At 40.1% G+C, this 20,868-nt stretch overlaps 4 protein-coding genes across 4 annotated transcripts in view; 2 read left to right on the forward strand and 2 right to left on the reverse strand.

The window, feature by feature from the left end:
• The window catches only part of LOC145465804 (coactosin-like protein), a 76,983-nt gene that overhangs the window by 3,403 nt on the left and 52,712 nt on the right, over nucleotides 1–20,868 (forward strand). The window contains exon 4 of the mRNA XM_081449563.1: nucleotides 979–1,792. Within this exon, the coding sequence (XP_081305689.1) occupies nucleotides 979–1,086 (108 nt within the window). The 3' untranslated portion in view covers nucleotides 1,087–1,792. The remainder of the gene's footprint in view (nucleotides 1–978; nucleotides 1,793–20,868) is intronic.
• LOC145465798 (uncharacterized) lies at nucleotides 1,786–6,228 on the reverse strand. Its single transcript, XM_081449557.1, has 3 exons — nucleotides 3,473–6,228; nucleotides 2,740–3,062; nucleotides 1,786–2,310 (listed from the first exon to the last, which is right to left on the reverse strand). Exons 1-3 carry the CDS (start codon nucleotides 4,700–4,702, stop codon nucleotides 2,136–2,138), a joined length of 1,728 nt encoding a protein of 575 aa, XP_081305683.1. The 5' UTR covers nucleotides 4,703–6,228; the 3' UTR covers nucleotides 1,786–2,135.
• LOC145465796 (uncharacterized) lies at nucleotides 6,722–18,094 on the reverse strand. The gene is made up of 17 exons (XM_081449554.1): nucleotides 17,860–18,094; nucleotides 16,453–16,655; nucleotides 16,164–16,237; nucleotides 15,393–15,507; nucleotides 14,946–14,977; nucleotides 14,574–14,664; nucleotides 14,106–14,170; nucleotides 13,463–13,552; nucleotides 12,714–12,801; nucleotides 11,800–12,323; nucleotides 11,164–11,220; nucleotides 10,365–10,425; nucleotides 10,089–10,247; nucleotides 9,534–9,619; nucleotides 9,389–9,458; nucleotides 8,716–8,863; nucleotides 6,722–8,588 (listed from the first exon to the last, which is right to left on the reverse strand). Exons 1-17 carry the CDS (start codon nucleotides 17,861–17,863, stop codon nucleotides 8,404–8,406), a joined length of 2,052 nt encoding a protein of 683 aa, XP_081305680.1. The 5' UTR covers nucleotides 17,864–18,094; the 3' UTR covers nucleotides 6,722–8,403.
• On the forward strand, nucleotides 18,204–20,796 carry LOC145465805 (prefoldin subunit 4-like). The gene is made up of 4 exons (XM_081449564.1): nucleotides 18,204–18,274; nucleotides 18,388–18,498; nucleotides 19,084–19,153; nucleotides 20,516–20,796. Exons 1-4 carry the CDS (start codon nucleotides 18,254–18,256, stop codon nucleotides 20,716–20,718), a joined length of 405 nt encoding a protein of 134 aa, XP_081305690.1. The 5' UTR covers nucleotides 18,204–18,253; the 3' UTR covers nucleotides 20,719–20,796.

Raw genomic sequence — 20,868 nt, forward strand, 5'->3', positions numbered from 1 at the left:
TTTCAAATGCAAACGATCTTACCCCGCATGAGCCTCTATTTCAAGCTAGTTCCAGTCCAATACCGAAAATACAAATATGGCCTATTGCCGAGCGATGACGTAACTTTACTTGGAATCACACAGTTTTCTTATTGGTCATCGCTTGCCCGTGAAAATTGCAAACTGAGCAAGAATTGAACCAGTCAGAAAGAGAAACTCTGTACAAATTTTTATACAGCTGTGTCATATTTCAATTCACGAGCGAAAGAGAAAAAATGAAACGTATGAAGAAAAAAGAAAAAGAAAACCTATTTGTTTAAAGGGAGAGTTTTACGGTTTGGCGCATATGAAAACTATGGCGCGTGCGCAAAAAGTGCTTTTCTCGCTTTCTTGCTTTGTTAAGCACAAGTGGTTCAGGATGAACAGACCACAATTTGCGCAAGCAAAATGACTGATGCCCAAAGGAAGGTGTCAACGGATTTACAAGAAATATCGAATGTTGTATTGAACATCGAATTTATTTTTTGGGCCAAAGGATTTATTCTGGAAACGCAAGCGACTTATCTACTAGTACTTGCATCTGATTTCAAACTAAGTGGGAGTCGGAACATACAAAAGACATTTAAAACGAGAGATGTCACCTCTATTACCACTTGTTAATTTCCGACTGAACCTAAAATTTTCAAAGGAAACTTTCGTGCAAGTCATGACTTCGCTTTCGATTGTTTCATAAAACGATGGAATGACATGCCTAACGTTATAGCTTGCGATATTTATAGCTCGGGATATTTTCGGGCGAAGAGCCGGTTTTCTCCCGCTCTTGATGTAAACTTTCGGGATCTCAAAATGTCGTGTTGCCCGAAGATATCGCATCATCCTGACTAACTTTCCCTGGGTCTCTGAGGATGAGCTTGCACATGCGCCGAGCCATGAAACTACTATGAAAAGCGTGAAAAGCTACGCATTAGATTCACTCCGTCTTTCCTACTTTGGTTGCAGAATTTTGCCGCAGAAATCTCGACCAGTGACAAGGAGGAGCTCGAACTGAATCATGTAAAAGAGCTTGTGGTGAAGGCTGGAGGAGCTAACTATGGCTCTGCCAAATAACTTGTACACTACACTCAAATAATTAAACGCAAGTTTCATCGCGTGCGATGTTCCTTTTTTTGTACAAATTGTTCTTCAGTTTATTACACGGTTAACCGTCACATGTGTCGTTATTTACACACAAGGAAAGCAATGTTTCATCATATCGTTATGGTGAAAGCAGTAGAACTATTAAGCAACAGAACTATACAAAGATAAATCCAGCCAGTCCAACCATGATTGTCCGTGTTCATCCGTAAGGTTCAATGAAGAGGAAGAATAAAGTCTAACACAACAATGAAATAATTCTTCCCTGTTTTGTCGATTAATAAGGCCAGATAAGCTTATTATATATTATAAATAATTATTGGATGAGCTGGTTTATCGTGATATCTAGAATGGTAACTAAGGGCTTGGTAAAGTGTTATCTGCCGGAGCTGATTGTCTAGACTGATTACTTTGTGTTTTGTTTGAAAAACGCTCTAAGGCCTTTCATGTGTCACATAGCGTATGCACGGGTCTCTCTGTCTGTCTGCCTGTCTGTTTGTGTGTCCGTGTGTGTGTGTGTGTCTGTCTGTCAGTCAATCAGTCAGTCAGTCAGACAGATAGAGAGTTAGTAAGAAAGTTAAGTTAGAGTGTCAGCCAGTTAGTCAGTCAGTCTTTCATGTGAGTCAGTCATTCATTCATTCAGACAGTCAGTTAGTCAGTCAGTCAGTCAGTCAGTAAGGTTTGCCACGGTCAGGTTATGGAATTTTATCCTCAGGTTAGCGCAATTTATTTTATTATATTTTTTGTATATACAAGGTTTTTAAATTTTGTAAGCCATCCTTATTTTATCCTTCCTAAAAAAGTCAGGGCCTTTTTTCAAATTCTGGTGGGCCGACTGGCAACCCTGTACAGACTAGTGTAGTCAATCAGTAAGTCAGTTGATCAGACAGACAAACAGACAGACAGACGTTTTCCTGTCAAATGATCCTCACATTCTCGTAGCATCGGAATCTTGAATCACCAGCCTTTGTGTAAGCATTTCTACATCGGTTTTCTTCGGAAATATCTGGCAGTGTCGGGATTTAATTTGAAGGCAACAACGGTGCTGTCAACTCGTGATTTGCATGGAACCCGGATGCACCACCGAATCTGGTCTGCATGATTAGGAAATGCAAAAATACGTGAATTAGGAATCCCAGGTACATTGGCGGGCCGGCCTCGTGAAGTAGCTTCAAACTTGGTTCTTTGACTTCGCATCTACAAATTAAATCAGTAAGTGAGGGCAATTTAAGGTGGAGCGCTGGTAAGTATCCTAAGCAAACAGTCTTCTGTCTTAGCGCGTGCAACTTTCTTCTTTGCTCAAGCAAAGTTTGAGATATCTAGTACGAGAAAACGATGATATAGATGATATAGCTCTTCAAAGTTCCATTTAGTATCTCGCCTCGTTAGAATCAGCACAGTTATTAACAAACATCTTTCTTGTAGAGTGCAATAGAGCAGAGGCTAGTTCTCGGTAATATTACCCTCACAGTGTCGGGTAATATTGGGCTCTGGTCTTTTTTTGTTTTCACTTTGTCTCTACTCGTTACTAAATGAGAGACGTGATATGAGTGACGAAATCGGGGGAGTGGGTGATGGGGCGCTACGCAGGGACTAATATTATACAAACCATGTTTCATAGCCTACCTTATTTTCCTTTCGAGTGGACCGATATACTGGTCGACCAAACAGGCAGAAAAATGAGCCAGAATTCCAAGCATCAAAACTGGTACAAGAAAGTGATTGATCTTCACTTCTGGGTTTTTTAAAGGCAAGGCACGTGAGTTCACTTGTAAGAACATAACCATCAGGAAGACTGTTGTGAGCCCGCGCATGGTCAGTTCAGGGCCTGCCCACTCTGGACCCACCCAGTGGTAGTCGGGATAGTTATTCTGAGTGACGGCCCAGAATTCTGCGAGAGCTGCGCTGATCATTAACCATGCAAAACCAACAGCACCCAAGCAGCAAACCTGGAATTAAAAAAAAAAATAGTCAAAATAAAGACGAAATGTTAAATCAGAAAATGAAATGACTACGTTCTTGTTGGACTTCTTGTAAGAACGTGGCCATTTCATTTTCTGATTTATTATTCACGGTGTACGGTGTTACTCCGCATGCAATAGACCATATCATGGGTTCCTGACCATATTCGCATTCTCGGTATTGGACTGGAACGAGCTTGCAATGGAGGCTCATGCGGGGAAATATTATTGAAAAGAGATTAATGTCATTTGCATTTGGAAAGACTCGCCACATTAGCCTCCGTTGCAAGCTAGTTCCAATACCGAGAATGCAAAAATGGTCTATTGGCAAAATATTATTGCTCTTCATTACAGGATTGATATCAGGAGAGACAAGAGTTCCTTTATAGTGCACTTACCATAACTTTCACGCTCATTGACTCCTTGTCCCTCTTGTCAAAACCAAGGCTATTCTTGAACAGAAGTACTGTTCCACATGCAATTATACAAATCGAGTTAAGGAAATTAGCAGTGGAGCGTATGTACACAGGAAAATGCAGTTTGGGTACATACTGAACAGCGCTGAAGAACGGCGCGAGAAAACAGGAAAAACCAATCAGGAATCCGGCATTACGGCGCTGTCGATCTGAAGAGGTCATCCTCATACTGATTGCACTGTTCCTTTCGTTCTTTTCAAACTCAGCGGCTTCTGTGTTACCATCTGTCTCGGATTGAATTTGAATCAAATGCTCGAGAAACAGCAGCGAGCATAAGAGACGGAAGTCAATCATGAGCCCTGTATACACTGCTTTTAACACGTCAAACCAGCCACCGTACACCGCTCTGGCCTCGTTCAAATGGAAGTCACTTTCCACGTTCACCTGCGTGTCCACCCATTGGATAAAGTTGAAAAACGCCAATATCTTGAAATAAAACTGAGCGTTTCCCCTGTAAGCTTCGCACGGTCTTGTGTTTCTCAACCAGAAGTACACGCCAGCTTGGATGAATTTCTGAACGATGAAAATCACATCATCAGTCAATAACAGCGGTCGTAAGGGCTTCAGCGTGTGTGGTGTTTCGTTCTTGGACGCTTGGGCGCCCAACATTATCATCAACTCAATTGTGTTCAAGGGAATGGTGATCATCGTAACGACCAATCCCATGGATGGCTCGTGTTCGCCAAGGGTTGGTGGCCTGGTTGGCTTCGTAAAGAAACGAATGGCGCCTAACAGAACGAAGGCGATCCCAACAACAAAGGCAGAGATGATGCGAAGATACAACATTATTGTCTCATTCCCTGACGTGTTGAATACATTTACAGTCAGCATTATCGCTCCGATAAGGAACAGTATGAAAGTTGAGTGCGACGAGGTCAGTTTGACGAAAGATTTGAAGCAAACGCTAAGGGCGCTTAACACGAGAGCAACCAAGTAAAACAGGGCGGAAAATGACGCAGTGATGACCTGTGAAGCGAAAACCGTGACGTTCAAATCGTGACTGGTGTAATTCCCAACTTTGTAAACAAAGCTGCTTTCCAGTTGCCAAGAGTTGTTACATGTAATCATGTCGACTGATTGCTCTGACTGTAAAATGGAATCTGGACTTTCAACTGCCTTCATCCGTATTTTAACGGTCGTTACTGAAGTCATGTGTTAACCCTGCTAAGGATGAGTTGTTTAAGAGTTAAGCTGCCTAAACTGAATCGAGTTCTTTGCCGGAAAAGTTCGTTGCTTTAAGGGCTGTCGTCATTTAAATAATGAAAAAACTGCCATGTAACGCAGGCACGTCATACATCAAGCATTAAGATCGTCTTAAAGTAACCAAGGCTTCTAAAACCCATGGATAGTAGAATGGATAGAAGAAGGGTCTCTTCTACTCTCCATGTAAAAACGCACGGTCTTCAATGCGCCTCATTGACCCTGGGAGACCCCCCAGTTTTTTTTGGCAAAAGTTGACCTTTACCTTACTGCATGACAAGTTGTTTTAAAAAAATATGTACGTGAGAACATTTTGGGCCGGCGAACTTCCTTTATTGTTAAGCGGTTCGCAGCTGACACATCACGGATGCATAGGAAGAGGAAATTTAGCCGTTGGGGAGAAGGAAGTTAAGTATATGTTCAGCACCATTCATTTTTTTGGATTTGATCATTTTTTTGTGTGTTTGGTGAGATCTTCTTTAGGGAAGTATATTTTTGCAGTTGGTTATTTCTCAGAGTACGTGCATCAGATGGAACAAGAGAACTGTCGCGGCTTAGTTTATATATAGTCAGAGCTCTCAGTAATATTCAGACTTCAAAATAACCCCTTATTTTAGGCGAGGATAACTGAAACAAAGTGGATGGAAAATCATGGAGTGACTAAACATAACAGCGAAACAACCCATTCAAACGACGGGTTTACAAAAGCTGTTTCAGCATTTTAGACAGTCTGAAATAAATTCTTCCGAAAGATTACTCTGGGCAGAATCTTTCTCTTACGAATCGTGAATAAAAGCGCAAAAATGCCAAAGAGAAAGTCACGAATAAATTTCATTGCAGAGGCATGGAACGGAACTACATGGTGCTGCCTTCAAATTGACACCTGCTGCGTATTAAAACGATCTATTTCACTATGCATTACTGAAAGCTCTCGGAAATGGAAAATGGCGCACGTGTTTCATAACCCGTAGCTCACGAGCAGCCTCTCTGTTGTGTTCATCCCTCGAGCGTGACGCGAAAGAGAGCGTGAGAGAACAACATGGCCGCGTGCGGGACGCCAGGGTGGGAAAGAAAGTAAGAAGAAAACTTTCTTCTCGCGCGTTCGATTCTGTCTTGTCAGGTGGAACAGACAGAGAAACAGGAGCGGCTGCTCGTCGTCTGGTTACAATAAACACGCGACACTGTTTGGGAGATTTCGAACAGGTGTACGAGAGTTTTGACGGACCCCCACCCCCGTAGTTTGCGACATTCAATTGTGTGACCAAATATGGTAGTGAGCACGTGTAGTGACTTTCTCAGAAACTGGAGAGACGAAGCAGCGAGTTGAACTGTGAGCATACTGTGAGTTTAGAGAGAGTTTTAGCTGCGAAATAAACCTGAAAACTAGTGAGTACTGTGTAACGTCGATAAACGGCTCACAGGTATTTTAACAATAAATTGAATAATCCTTAAATCAACAAAATCCTCAACAATTTACTCCAAGCCGAGAAAAACACCACTGAACGCAACTGAAGTCAAAATAATGACGAACTTTAAAGTTGCGGCAACAGTTGTCAAATTGCGAGCTCACAACACTTGCACAATTTAAAGGCAAAACATTCACTTACCTAATAAACATGGATAGTGCAAATCACACTTGTACAATTTAAATTTAAATGTTTGTATATAATTTATACTTTTTAGATTTTGTAATTGTAAATTCTATGCCTGTAATTCTTTACTGACTTTTTTTGATGCTTTTTATACTGGTCACCGATTAATACCAGTCAATCTATATCTTGATCGACTGACCGGTCTTTACCAGGATAAATAAAGTTATTATTATTATTATTATTATTATTATTATTATTATTATTATTAAATGCAATCTGAAACAGAACGTGAATTTTACGTCATAAACAAGTCAACAAGAGTATAGAACACACAACAATCGAAAAGACAAACGCCAAGACACATTACAAATGTGTAATTATTTAATCAGTTTTTAATATACCGCAAAAGCCTTTTTTGAAAACTTGGTAAAATATATAATCTTTTACGTTAAAAAAGACCGTAAAAATTAATATGCGCTAACGGTAGATAACTATTGGTTTACCCTTATGAAAACTGTACAAATACGTTATTTAGATGAAAGTTTTTTCCCGCTTGTTTTGTACAAAACTATTTACATTCAAAGTAAGATAAACCATACAAAAGTAAGGAAAAAAAATGAAAAAACGTACACTTGGATCAGAGTCACGTATTGAAGAGATAGTAGTAGTTGATGAATGAACTGAGTGAGTGCCGGGGATCCTCCAACGGGGTTTGGGACGGTAAAATCCCGTTTATCCGGACACCAACGGTCCACAAAAATCTGGGTGTATTAACGGGGTGGCCGTATTATGAGGTGGCTGTTTTTTTGATAAGAAAATGACCGACTAAGCTTTTGTTCAGACCTAAAGTGTCCGTAATAACGAGGTGGCCGAAAGGCGAGGTTCTATTGTATAAGTGATCGTATGAATGCAACTGTAATTAAGGATTTACACTACGAGTAATATTTGAAAATTGTTTCAAAATTGCACGACCTTTAGGTGAGTGCCAAACAAAATTTTGAAAAGTATCACGAGTAGTGTAAATCCTTAAGTAACTGCTAGAGCTTTCATCGAGTGTTCATTTATCATATACGTCTGAGAAAATCAGGAATTCGCGCGACAAGACCCCTGGCCAATAAAAAATGTCATGCATTAATAGAAAAGACGAATTTAAACTAAAAAAAAATACTTTTGCTGTGGTTGAAAAATAAGTATTGATATATTTCCCAGTGTTTTCAAGTTGCTATCATATTCAGTTTGCTGAAAGTGAATAAATGCACCAGTACAAATATCTAAAAAAATATGTATATATAAAATGTAGCATACAAAGAGCGACAAAAAATTTTGAGACTGATCCGGGCATAAACCAGTAGCCGCACTTGTTACTTCACGTCTAAATGCGTTTTACGTTGAGAACAGCGGCTTATACACGTTATAATACTACCATTTAGTCTCTACCTAGCTAGTGGCGACAGAGTTCTCCAAAACCCTAATTCAGTTATGAAATAGTTGGAGAATAAAGCCGCCTCTTAACTCTCTCGGCCGCTTGGGTGGTACCGTCCCTGAGCTTTTCCCTCCCCGCTCTATCTGGGGGTTGACCCCTGACAGGAGAAGAGAGAGAGAGTCTCTCTTATCTCGCCTACAATCATGGACAAAAGTCTTGGGACAAATTTGTACTTTTGGCGCTTTTGCGCACACGCCAGACGCGAATACAAATTCACCTGCCTAACCTCGCCCCCCACCCCTCAAACAATGTTGAAAATTACTACCTGCAATTTCTTCTGACTTTCAACATTGTATGGGGTGGGGAGGGGGAACAGTAACGCATTTTTAAAAGGAAAACAGCACTTTTTTCAAACTTCAGTAGGAAAACACATACAATTCGTTAAGTGTCCCAAGGACTTTTATCCGCGATTGTAGGTTCTACCTCTATATATTGGGCGGGGAAGGAATAGTTCAGAGACTAGACTACCGCTTGGGCCCGGAGAGATGGATGGCGGGTGTATTCGCAGCCTAACTATAAGCTAATGACCTTATGTACAAGATAAATAAATATAAAAATAAACGCAAGTATTCAAACATCTAAAACACCTCCCAACTTTTCGGCTCTTTGGCTTTCTTCTTGGGCTTGAAAGTGAGGTCATGCTGTTTGACTCGTTCTCGAGCCCTCTCTAGTTCAGAAATGGTCAGCGGATGGTCCAGAATTGTTCGAATTAGCTTCGCAAAGAACGGTATGTACGACATGAAACCAATAAAATCGATAAATCCTGAAAAAGATAGACAAGGAAAACAAAAAAAATGTAATCGTGATGTTTAGAACACTGAATTTTTTGAAAAATGCAATTCTGGCATTTAGTTACCACGTACTTAGCAGGTGCTGTTGCGTGTACTTACCAAACTCATCACGTGCTCCTTCAAGCACTTCCTTGGCTGTCTGAAGGTCCGCCCCTATTTCCGTTTCCATGGCAGCAGATACCATGACTAACAGCTCTCCAGCATCGAGTCTGTTGTCGTCATCTTCATCGATTGTTTTGAACATTTCCTACAGAGAAGCGTAATAAACGATACAAAACGTAAGTATTCGTGGTTTAGCTTTGCAACGCCTTCTCCGCGGTTTCCGGGTCATCTACTGTAAGGCTGAAAGAGACTCAAGCGATGGGTCAGGTAAAGGCAAAGTCTGCACACGAGCCAATAAGCCACTTTTGTGTCCTCTCGGCCTCGCTCTGAAGCTGAATTTTAATATATCGAAAGTGGTCTATTGGCCCATCAGTCCGGAGCTTATCCCGGTTTCTGTAGCGCCGGTACCCATTTATACACCTGGTTGGAGAGAGGCGCTGCGAGAGTAAAGTGTCTTGCTCCGGAACACAACACGATATCCCCGGCCAGGACTCGAACCTGGACCGCTCGATCCGGAGACTAACTATGAGGCCACTGCGCCTCCCAAAAGCGGTGGATCAATTCAAGTAGCAGATAACTGAGTCAAAAAATTACAGTCCGCCTTATGACTTACATCACCCCTATGGGGAATATGGATGGACAAATCACTTCATAGCAACATGTATTTTACCTTGAATATAACAATGTGCTGAGCCAAATTTTCCAGATCCAAAGACAAAGAGGCATCTTCTGATTCAGTTCTGAAAAAAAAAAAGTCATTTTTTGCCATTGTTGAATTTTTCAGCAGCAAATCAGCGAAACGGTGAATGTCTTACTTGATTCCAGCAATTCGATCATTCAGGGCGCAGATAGCCGTAAATTCTCTCTTGTCGATGGTCTCGTCCTTGTTTAAATCAAACACCTTAAAAGAGTGAAACAAACGTAACATCGTTTCATGTTAGTAGTGCGAATTAACACTGGGCGTTTGGCAAAATGTTTGTAATTGTTGTTTTGTGCCTGGTCAATAAAAAGAAACACAAATAACGCAACGCGGCAATACAAAGAGCGGGAAAATCTACTAAGACGAGTTATATTTGGCTCTCGCTTTGCAATTTCATTTTCATTAGCAGGGCAGGCTGCACGTGGTTACTATGTAGCCAATCGCAGCATGTCAACGTAGCGTCATGAACCAATCAGAACTTGCAGATACACGATGCAACCCGCGCCAAGCGCGGGAAAAATTTACGATTGGTTTGGTGTTTGGATAGAACTGAATGGCCGATAACAAACGTGTTACTTATTTGTTCTTCTTGGTTCAACCAAACGCGACAAATGTAAAACCAAAGAGATGTTGTCTGGGTTTGTGTCTGATGGCAGTAATGATTTATTACCTGCACAAAGTGTTTGATATCGTGTCGAGAAACAGCAGGTTGCATCCTTAGCTTGAGTTCTTGGAGAGTGACGCTGCCATTTTTGTCCTTGTCTACTTCATCAAATAACAATCCAAACACGTGTTTTTGTTGATCATTTATAATACCGTACCGCGCATCCTAAGAGAAACAAATACATGCGATTATTCCTATAAATCTTCACTGTTTAGGATAGATAACTCAGGAGAACCAGTATTCTTCGCCATAAACGTAGGAATCACAAAGAATTTCACTCACGGGTGTCAAGAATTCCTCGTCTTCCGAAGCCTTGGTTTCCGTTATCTCTGTCAAAAATGTTCTGCGAGCAGGAAAAATACAGCAGTATTACAACAAAGCAATAAATCGACAAACTTCACCTCTTGACGGTGAGTAGTTTCCTCAGCACAGAGCGGATAACAACTGAGCCAGGTAGTTCTTTTTTCAAAAACAGAACTTACATTTAATTGCTCTATCCACTTGATCAAAGCGACAAATACCCCACGGGGGGGGGGGGGGGGTACTCCCAGAAAAGTTGGGTGGGGGTGAGCGGCCGACCTCCCAAAACCCTTACCCTATTTATGACCAAAATCTGCGATTTGTGCTACCTTATCTATGACCTGACCAAAAATTCGATGCCCTATTTATGACCAAAACGGCTGAAAAACCCTACCCTTTGGTGCCACACATACCTATATAGCCCATATAAGGGAGTACCCCATCCTCCGGGCAAATACCCTGTAAAACTGTTTGACGAGATTACGTGACAACATTCAAGGTGCGAGTTTTCAACTGATTGGATAATGCAAAGTCGAGTGGGAAACTATTCGCTGGGTATTCCTCTAAAGATTTTCCAGTAGGCAGCAGAATATGTCCTTCCATTGTACCAATGACGGACAACACCCATCAAAAAGAACAAATCAGTTCGCATTAATTTTAGTGCATATACTTTCAGTACTTTCCTCGCTCAAAGGGCAGCGTTGAACAAGGAGGCTATTGACATTGCAATATGGACCAAGAAATTTATTCCGGCTTACAGTGAACAACACTGTTAACTTACGACGAAAACTTCCGCGTTCCCTTCTTCGTACTTCCAGTGTTCGTAGACATAAAAATCCTGGCAGGAAAGAAATTTTTGTTTAGTACAAGTTCACGTCATAAGGAATTACTTTTCCCTTGAAATGTTTGTTGTGGTTTTCTTCATCGGTTGGTACGCTACAAGTGTATTACTTATGGAGAGCAGTGGCGGATCCAGACCTTGAGCTAAGCGGGGAGGGGGCGCCTTTGTTTTGCTTGGCCTGGCGGCTTTTCCTCTTTCTGTGATTTCTTCTTTTTTTACCCAAAAAAAGAGGGGGGGGGGGGGGCGGTGGCGGGCCCCCAAGACCCCCTACCCTAGACCACCACGGGAGAGTATCTAAGATCGACACGAAACTGTTTTGGGTTTGCACTTAAAATTTCTTGTATACAATGAATGTTCTTGTTCGGTCTTTAGTTCTAAATGTTGTTGTTGTTTTTCACAAAAGGGAATGCTCTCAGCCATAGAGCTTGACAGAGGATTTGAGATAAATTTGTAGAAATTATCAATTTTAGTTGTATTGTACACGGATCCTAGCCAATAAAGATTTCAAAGCACGCTAGACTATAAAACATGTTTGGTAAAAAAAATGAAAACATTTGTTCTTGGCCACACATTAACCTGTTTGGCGGAGGTTTTCCGGGCTTGTATCGTGGATCTTCCTCTTCTCTTTTTATCCCAAGCCATTCATCTAAATATTTATTTCTCTTTTCCTCTTTAGGTTCACTAACATCACTCTCATCTTCTTTCTTCTCCTCGTTCTTTTCCACTTCCTTCCCTTTCTTTGCCATTTTCTTCCTCTCTGTACCCGGTTTTTGATTGTCAGGGCTCTTTCCCCCGTCCTTAAATCGTATTTTTCCCTTTTTGACTCCCTTTGCAGAAGAGCTCGTCTTTGCCTTTACAGCATGTGTCTTTTTACTCTCTCCATCGTTGGCACTCTTCGTTAATCTTCCTTTAACGGAATCACTTTCTTGTTGTGATTTCCTTTCCTCGAGTGCAAGAGCTTTCCGTGCTTCGAAGTCTTGTCGTCTAGTTCCTTTGTTTGATACGCTGTCAAACTCGTCCACCGAACTCGCATCTGATTCCTCCTCTGCCCATTTGCCATCGTGATCCGGACTCTCAAAATCGGTAGCAGATGAAAATGCCTTGTAACAGTAAAAAAGCAGCAAGGTTACAATCACAATCACGTTTAAACTGCATGTTTATAGCTTCACCCTCAATATCCCGCCAAAGCACAAAACTGAGACAAAATCGCGATCGTGAATTTCACTTTCTACAATACTGAAGCCACCTGAAGCTATACATGTACTGCTAAATATTTCATTTGACTGGTCACGCACTTGAGTTTCGCCCACAGATTTAAAATTTGAAGAATACCTCGTAAAAGAAACCAAAAAAAAAAGAAAAACAGAAGTCCTGTTCAAATGCTTTCATTTAAATGGCCTCACACTTGGGTTCCATCATCTGACTAACATCCTAAGCTATCCACACTGAACAGCACAGTAAACAGTACGGTTAATTGCTAATAAGCTTACAGCAGAGCTGGCTTCTCTGGTTCCACTGCCAGGCACAGGCGAGGTCAACTGACCACCCGGGCTATCTCGGGGATTACTGCTTGGAAAGCTGCAAGAGAAAATAAAATAAATACCGACAGACTTAACATTACTCATCAAGGTAGCCTGCGAACAGGCTCCCGGCAAGCACATTAAAATTAAAGTCTACGGCCTCCCCTGCCCCGCGCCGCCCCCAACGCTTTGCTCTCCGAACTCTTCAGTTTCGCGCTCGTCGCGCTCTTCGTCACCGGGAGGCTGTTCGCAGGCTGTCATCAAGGAAACCCAAATGCGTGCATGGATACTGTAACTCCTCTTGATAGGATGTGAGTAATTCCATAGCCTGTGACCAGAGTCTCCATTGGGGTGAAGGGTGAAAAATATCGGCAAGCGCAAAAAATATTTGGGCGCGCGAACTGAGCCAAGCACGGCCTGGGAAGAACTTTTTCTTCCCCAAACCGCTCGCCCTTCACCACACTCGGGTCGCTCTACTTGCCGTTTTTTTTTTTTTTCTTGCTCTTTACTCCATTTGGAAACCTACATCAAGTTACCAATAAATGTTTTGCTTGGTGGAGGTCTCCTCACTCTGTTTAAATTGTTGTACTTGTTTCTACTTCTTTTTGATTGTGGAAAATTAATGATAATGATGATGATGATTTTCATGTCCCTCCTCCCAAAAGTATTTGCTGCTACTCATCCATACTCTCAAAAACCTGCAATCAGCCTTTACTTACTTTGCATTTTTTGCCTCATTGTAGTTAACTAACTGTTTCTGCTCTGCTAGAAGCCTCAACGTCAACAGATCTGTGTTATCCACATCATACCTGCAGAGGATTTGATTAGTTACTATAAGTTTTAGTATTACTAAGAACTGAATACTACATGTACAATAAAATGAAAGTATGATAAAGACATATTACATGTATATCTGCTGCTTCTCAAGAACACTTTGTAATCAATATTCAACAAGGGAACCAGAAACCAACCCTAACTGTTACCAGTTGGTACTAGAAGAGTAAACTGCAAAAAAGGTTCTCTTTTTTTCTGAATCTAAATTTAAGTCAGCAGAAAAAGGTCAGCCTGATCCCAGATATTTAGAGTTTAAAAAGTCACCACGTACATAATAGCTTTAACTTGTATGAGTTGATGTTATTGAGAATTATACAATAAAAATAAAACTGCATAGAACAAGAAAGAATGAAGAAAAAGAAGCAGGTTCAGTGGGTAGATTTTTAAGTAAGTGTTCTTGTTGAGAACTAGCATTCTGGGAAGCTCAAGGTAAGCCATACATGTACAGTGATCTAGTAGGAAGTCATAAATGTTTACCATCCAAGGAAAATTACAAACTCAGCCTTAACAAAATAACTTTAAGCTGACCTTCCCTGTAATGGAATTTTGTTTCCAGCCATATAATACTGTTTGTCAATTCTGTGATGAAGAATCTGCAAATTACAAAGGTTAAACTGTATTCAGTATTATTGACATCAAAATCCAAATTATCCAAAAAAGATACCAACAGTCACATATTTCTTGCTGCTTTAGTATGTACATATATGTAGCATTGATGAAGCACAATCGACAGCATGAACATGACAGTGTTTGAATACAGTGTATCTGATTTAATAAGCATACTCTGAATTTTTTCAATTAATTTAATAATTATCATTTCTTTGTTTTCTTTGTTTTTCTTTTTGGTTTCAATTGAAGAGATAAATTAACTACTCAAGACAGTACTTGACGATATTTCCAAACTTCTCAAAAACTCCACTATGCAACATATTTTCAATTCGCTTCTCAGTGTTTGGAAACGTGGTCAAACACAGTCTTTTATGTTTGATATATTACCTCTGAGGTTCTTTTCAGTTTGCGGCAATGCTCCCTTGCTTGTTCCTCTGCCTTTAATCTGTCTCTCTGTCTGCTGTATAATATTCTAGGACTGTTAACAAATTACGAGTGAAAATTTAAATATACATGTACAATATTATATTTAGAGAATATTCTGCAAGAAAGTGCATGCTAAAAGCTGTACATGTATGTATTTCAAGAGCTCTATAGGATCGCAATGCATGCAAAAAACTGCAACCACATAGCCATCTGAATGCATTGTGTCCATAGTTTGTTGGAGTCAGTAAGAAATTCAGTGACTATAATTCTGGATCTAATGAAGATGAGCCACACACACATGACACATAAGAACAAAATAATTATGAAACATACTTTTCATTTGTCCAAAATCTTGATGGTACACCCTATGTGAAAATTAAACCAAGCAAGAATCAGATTAAAATATATATTGTAACTCCAACAGTACATATGTTTCAGTATCTCTGAAAATTATGCTTTTATTTCATCTAAATATATTCATTATACATGTATTCCACTGGCCCCATAGCACTTAGTTAATAAATGATTCCAAATTTTATCTATAAAACTTAATAATGCTGGACACAAGAAATGATGCCGAAACTGTTGCAACACCAGCAGTTCCTGAGAGATACTTACATGTAAAAGGGGGAGGGAAGCAAACTATAGAGGGGTCCATCCTTGCTTGAGGGAAAGGGTGGACTAGGAGTGAAGGGGGGTTATTTTGTGCACCATAAGGGAGGGGAGGGGGAGGTGGGTCCCTTCCTAGGTTAGTCACTGTTCAGCTTTTCTTTATATTACCATGTGATTGCTGTAGGAGATTGGAACTGATCTTGTAGTCCCGATGGGAGAGGGCGAGTATTTTCTGCTCAGTGGCATGGATGGAAGAGAAGTTGTCTTGAACTTCACAGTAGGCCTGTAAGGATAAAATCCAACTCATTATTAACAAATGGATTTAAAATGTTTGTTACGTACATTTAATGATAGGTTTTCAAAATGCAGTTCAGTTATGCATGATTGATACCTCAAATTAAAATGATGTGTTATACTTAATAATTAATTTGATCCCCACATTGAAACTGGCTCATAACATACAATGTTAAATTAATTATACCCCAGCCATACTTGGCTAAGAGGGCAGAAAATTTTTTAGTTACTTCACTGTAAACCGCTGCTCAACGTGCTGGCAGGTCAAACATGTACTCGACATCACACTCAAACATGTAATGCTTTGTCTGGTTTATTTATATGGGTTATTGACCAAGTGTTCGGTCAAGATGGCTGGATATTGGGCAAGTTCTTTTTTTGCATGTTTATGGCCCGAGACAGAGTTGAGGTCCATAAACTTGCAAAAAAAAGAACAAGGCCAATGTCCAGCCATTTTGAGCGAACAAGCTTGGTCAATAAAGGATTTATTATATGGCTTTTGGGGAAATTTTTCTTGCGGGACACGGCAGGTAGTCACGAGTGAGCAAGAGAGTTCCATCTTGCCCACTTGGGTAGCCAATCACAGTGCAGGATTTGATTCATCTTACCCACTAACACAGCTAGCCATATAATAAACAGACTTACTGAAAACTATATCTTGCATATTCACTCCTTGTTGAAGATTTCTCAGATTCAACAGAATTATTGCCACTCAAAGGCTGCAAAAAAATAATAATAATAAATAATAAATAAATAAAATTGAAAATAAATATAAAAAGAAGATTAACCGTTTAACCATGTTTATTTGGTGTGAGACCTCAACACCTGTTAGAACCTTATGGGCTACCCTGCTTCAAATAAGGAACCCTCTGGTGTAGGTACATGCATCAGTAAGTCTACAAAGTAAAATAATAAAACCCATGTGTAAAACTACCTGGAGGGAGAGGTCATGAACTTCCAAGTGTCCAGGTGCAGACACCACGCTATGTACAGGACTTGCCATCTTGAGCCTGTTGACTGGTGATTGGCTCTTGTAGTTTGTGTGTCGATAGTGTGTCTGCTTCTGCCATTCTTCATTTTGTACTTTAACTGAGGGTGAGATGATCCTTCTGTAAAGCTGAGCTACACCATAATTATCTGTGAAGGGAAGAAAAAAAGTCAAATTTAATGGTTTGTTACTGTAAGGTGACCATACAATGGGGGATGGGGATAAGAGTCACCTATGTAAATCAATGCTCTCTCATTTGGGGGGGGGGGGGGGAGGGGGGGAGAGGGTTGCCAAAGTGTTTGGGCAATTATATAGTGATGGGCCCTGGAAATTCAGAAATAAGGTGCTGTAATAGCAGCTGACATCACAATCTAGAAAGGACTTGTGTGTTGTCAGCCCTCCCCCTAAACCTGATATTTCCTCACAATTTGAGAATCTAGAATTAGGCTAGGGGAGGTCAGATAAGAAACAACCATCTTTGCATGCAAGACTCGGAGGTCATCAGTGGTAAGGAGATATTCATGCTATTATGGAGACCTATTTCCAAGCAGTTGATTAGCTGGGGAGCAGTGAGAAAAAAGGTGAAAGATAAAATAGATGAGCAGTGCAGTGTAAGAAAACAAGAGAATACCAATGAGCATTTTTTTTTTACCATGATATATGTATCTCTTTTGCAAGGAAGATAGGGCCCTGCGACATGACTGCTGATTTTCAATCACTATCTCAAGCTTCTCCTCTAATTTTTCTCTCACTCTTTTTTGCACTGCTCCCAGTCTAACTTAGGAGTGAATGCCTGGGACAGGCAACAGTTTAGATCACACTATAGATAAATTAGTCAATGCTGTGGAGTTTAAAGGCAACTGCAATCAGTAATATCTCAATTGAATGAAAAAAGAGAAAGGAACTTGGTAGCCCAGTCTCCATAGCAACTGTGTTCTTTCTGTTAATTATTTAATTTAATTGCTTTCAGTTCACAGTTGTTGTTTAGCTCTGAACTGCCTAGGTGGTTGAAACAGGGGCTACTTTCTGGGGTTTAAAATTTGACAAGAAATTGATTTAGACAATAAAAAAAAAATCATTCCATCATTAAACTGATGGAATGTTTAATCAACAAGTCAACTATACAACTAGATGAACTGTCTGATATTAAACTGAAAGAACATTAATTATGAATCGATAGACAGAACAACACGAGACAGAAAAGTTTTGAATATACATGTAAAAGAATTCTATAAATATAACAATATCTTTTGTATCAAGACAACAAATTTTTAATTTGGACAAGATTAACTTTGTAAGCTAATAAATGCGGTACGAAAGTTTACCAACAGAATCAAAACAGAGTGAACTTACCCATTACTTGTTTGGCTTTTTTCCATTACTACAAGAACAACCTCAAGTTCATTTGTCAAACATTCCGAGGCAAATCAGCGAAGAATGACCCAGCATGATTCTTTCCAGCGAACAGTTACAAGACTAGTGGCGCTCGCATTCTGACGTTGAAATCGAAGGCCACAATAACACAGTGGGGAAGGAATAAACATTGATTTCTTGAAGCAGCTGAAAATGATCGTAAGATTGCGTCCTTACAAACGATATAAATAAATTATGTTCAACGCAACTAATTACGGATTGTCTTGGAGATCACAGCTCATTAGCATGATAAAATATTTCTGTAACGCGCGCGTCCAAGCAACGCAAAGTTCTCATCTTTCATTTGACGCGGTTACTCAGCGCGCAAACCAAGATGGCGAACGCTAAGCGAAAGGTGGAGTAGAAAAAAGATTCGTATTGTTTTCCACTTCTGCCGTTTGGTACCCGTATTTTCTTTCATTGAAGCGAACAGGAAGTTATATCTTTTTTGTTTGTGGCTGTTTGCAGATCGGAGGCGAAGATACGAATATTACGTTCGAAGATCAACAACAAATCAACACGTTTGCACGGAAAAGTGCGAAACTTCAAGAACTGAAAGATGAAATTGAGGAGAAAAAGGTTTGAAAGGAAGTAAATTCCAGTATAATTTCATGCATGCTGCTGGCGATAACCAGAAACGGTTGCTCTTCAATGCTGTTTTAATTGCATAATGTAAATCAACACTTGTCACGTTCAATTCAATGCTTTATTTAATGTAATGCGCGCATGAAAACGATAGAAAGAGTAGCAAGAGCTTTCTGGTTGAACACCGCCCTATGATGAAGTAAATGGTAGCATAAAGAAATTAATTCAGCTAAGCTAGACCTACATACGTTGCATCCGGCAACATACATAGACTACATTTGCTCTTGCTATATAGCAACAAAATCAAATCAATTCATATCCGCCTTCTCGGCCCCCCATCCCCGCTACTCCCCCCACTACCTCCGGTTGAGGAGATTTTCTGAAGGACGTGTGAAAGTCATTTGTGAGAGGTTTCCTCTATTGGTATCATTTGATCTTTTGATTATTCCTGAGACGTTTTGACAAAAGTTAGCTGTCTTTAAAGACATATATTTACCATCTTTTTCTCTACCAAGGACGAGGGGGTGGGGGGCATGATGATGTCAGCAACTCAAGACATGTTTTGAAATATTTTTACAGAAAGAGTTACAGAATCTTGAAGATGCTGGTGATGAGATAATGCTATTAGATGATGACACAGCACCAATTCCATATCCTTTTTCATTGATGCCTGTCAGACTTTTATTAAATAGTCTCCTAGACTGAGAACAGTGTCTCTTTTCCTCGAAAATCCATGGGGAAGAACACGAAACAAGTAAGCATCTAAGCATGACTGTGAGCGTGACGTGCGAGTGGAGATACCGTGATCTGCTAGTAGTGTGTGTGTTGGAAGACAAGCGAAAAGAGAGTGCAATGGTTTCATACAACATTTGGGATGCCCGGCACTCTGGTGATGGAGTAATTCTATTTGTCGGTCTACAAAATTATGACGCACATCTGTCAGTAACCTTTATAAGTGACATGCAGCCCAGGCCATACTCTGTTGTAATATCTGTCTCTGACGGTACGACTCCTATGATTCAAGACATTTGCCGCTCTATTTTGAATTTGAATCTTGCGACTTTTTTATTGGTTTTATGCTTCACACTTGTTTTTGCCAGACTGTGGCAAAGGTAGAGTAGAGCTATTTGAACGAGCAGTATAAAAATTTTTGAGATGTCATAGGTCTGGTTGCAGCTGCAATATGTCGAACCATTCATCACATCTCACTGCATATAGCTTTGATTGATTTGGGTGAAAAATTAGACACCGGAGTGCCATATTTAAAAAAAGGGCGGAGATGTCATTAATTTGACCTGTCAAAGTAGCATCCAAAGTGTTGTACCATTGCAGTCTCTCCTTTCGCTTGTCTTCTGACACCTGCACTGTTAGTGGCTCGTGGCATCATGGCTCACCACTTGCACGTCGTGCTCACAGTCATGCTCATACGCTTACTTGTTTTGCGTGCTTTCCCGTGGATTTTCTGGAAAAGAGAGACTGCTCGCAGTCTAACAGTCTCCTTGAGCAAGCCATTGGGCTTTATACCTTGAGTTATTTTTTGCTGAAATAATTGATACATATTGGTACATCTATCAGTACACAGTGAAAAACATCTCATGGGGTAGTAGTACAAGGAGAGATCTAGCCCCCCCCCCCCCCTCAAACCCCTCCTCTTGATATCCTTATTGGTATAACTGCAAACTCAAACCTCTTGACACAAATAGACCTCAAGACTTCTTTAATTTACTGATGTGTGAGAAAGTATGAAAAACTGTTTGAAGCAACTATTTCAGCAATTAAAAACTGAGACCACAATGTTCATTGACTATTATTTTGAGCTTTTGTTTTTGTTCTCACTTTTGGAGAAATTCAGAGCTGAAAACTGAACAAGAGTACTTTTCCTTCTGTGTTCATTTGTTAGATGGGACAGAATCTCTTGATAAATGTGCTCTATTATACAAGTTATATACCCTTGCATGTGAAAGATATTTTAAATTATTTCTTTGTGGTTTAGATTTCTTAACATTTTTTACTTACAGAATAGGGGAAATTTTTATTCATTTATCCTCTGAGGAAACTCAAGAATACCTGGAGAAGGCAAAATCTAAACTACAAGAAGAAATGAAGTCCTTAGAATCCCAGTCAGGAGAAATAAAAGGAGTTCTGGGTGATCTGAAAGTGAAACTTTATGCCAAGTTTGGCAACAACATTAATCTGGAGGCAGAAGAAGAGTGAACTTGTTGTTAGTCTTGATAGTTTTCATTTCTTTTATCAGTAATGTATTTAAAATGCAATAAACTATAAATTGTACAAGATTTTAGAGGCTATCTATTTTATACAAGGCTCACAAGGCTCACACTTGAGCAGACCCTTCCCTCAGTCAAT

This window comes from Orbicella franksi, chromosome 13, assembly GCF_964199315.1.
Source record: "Orbicella franksi chromosome 13, jaOrbFran1.1, whole genome shotgun sequence".
In the NCBI taxonomy this organism is placed as follows: Eukaryota; Metazoa; Cnidaria; class Anthozoa; order Scleractinia; family Merulinidae; genus Orbicella; species Orbicella franksi.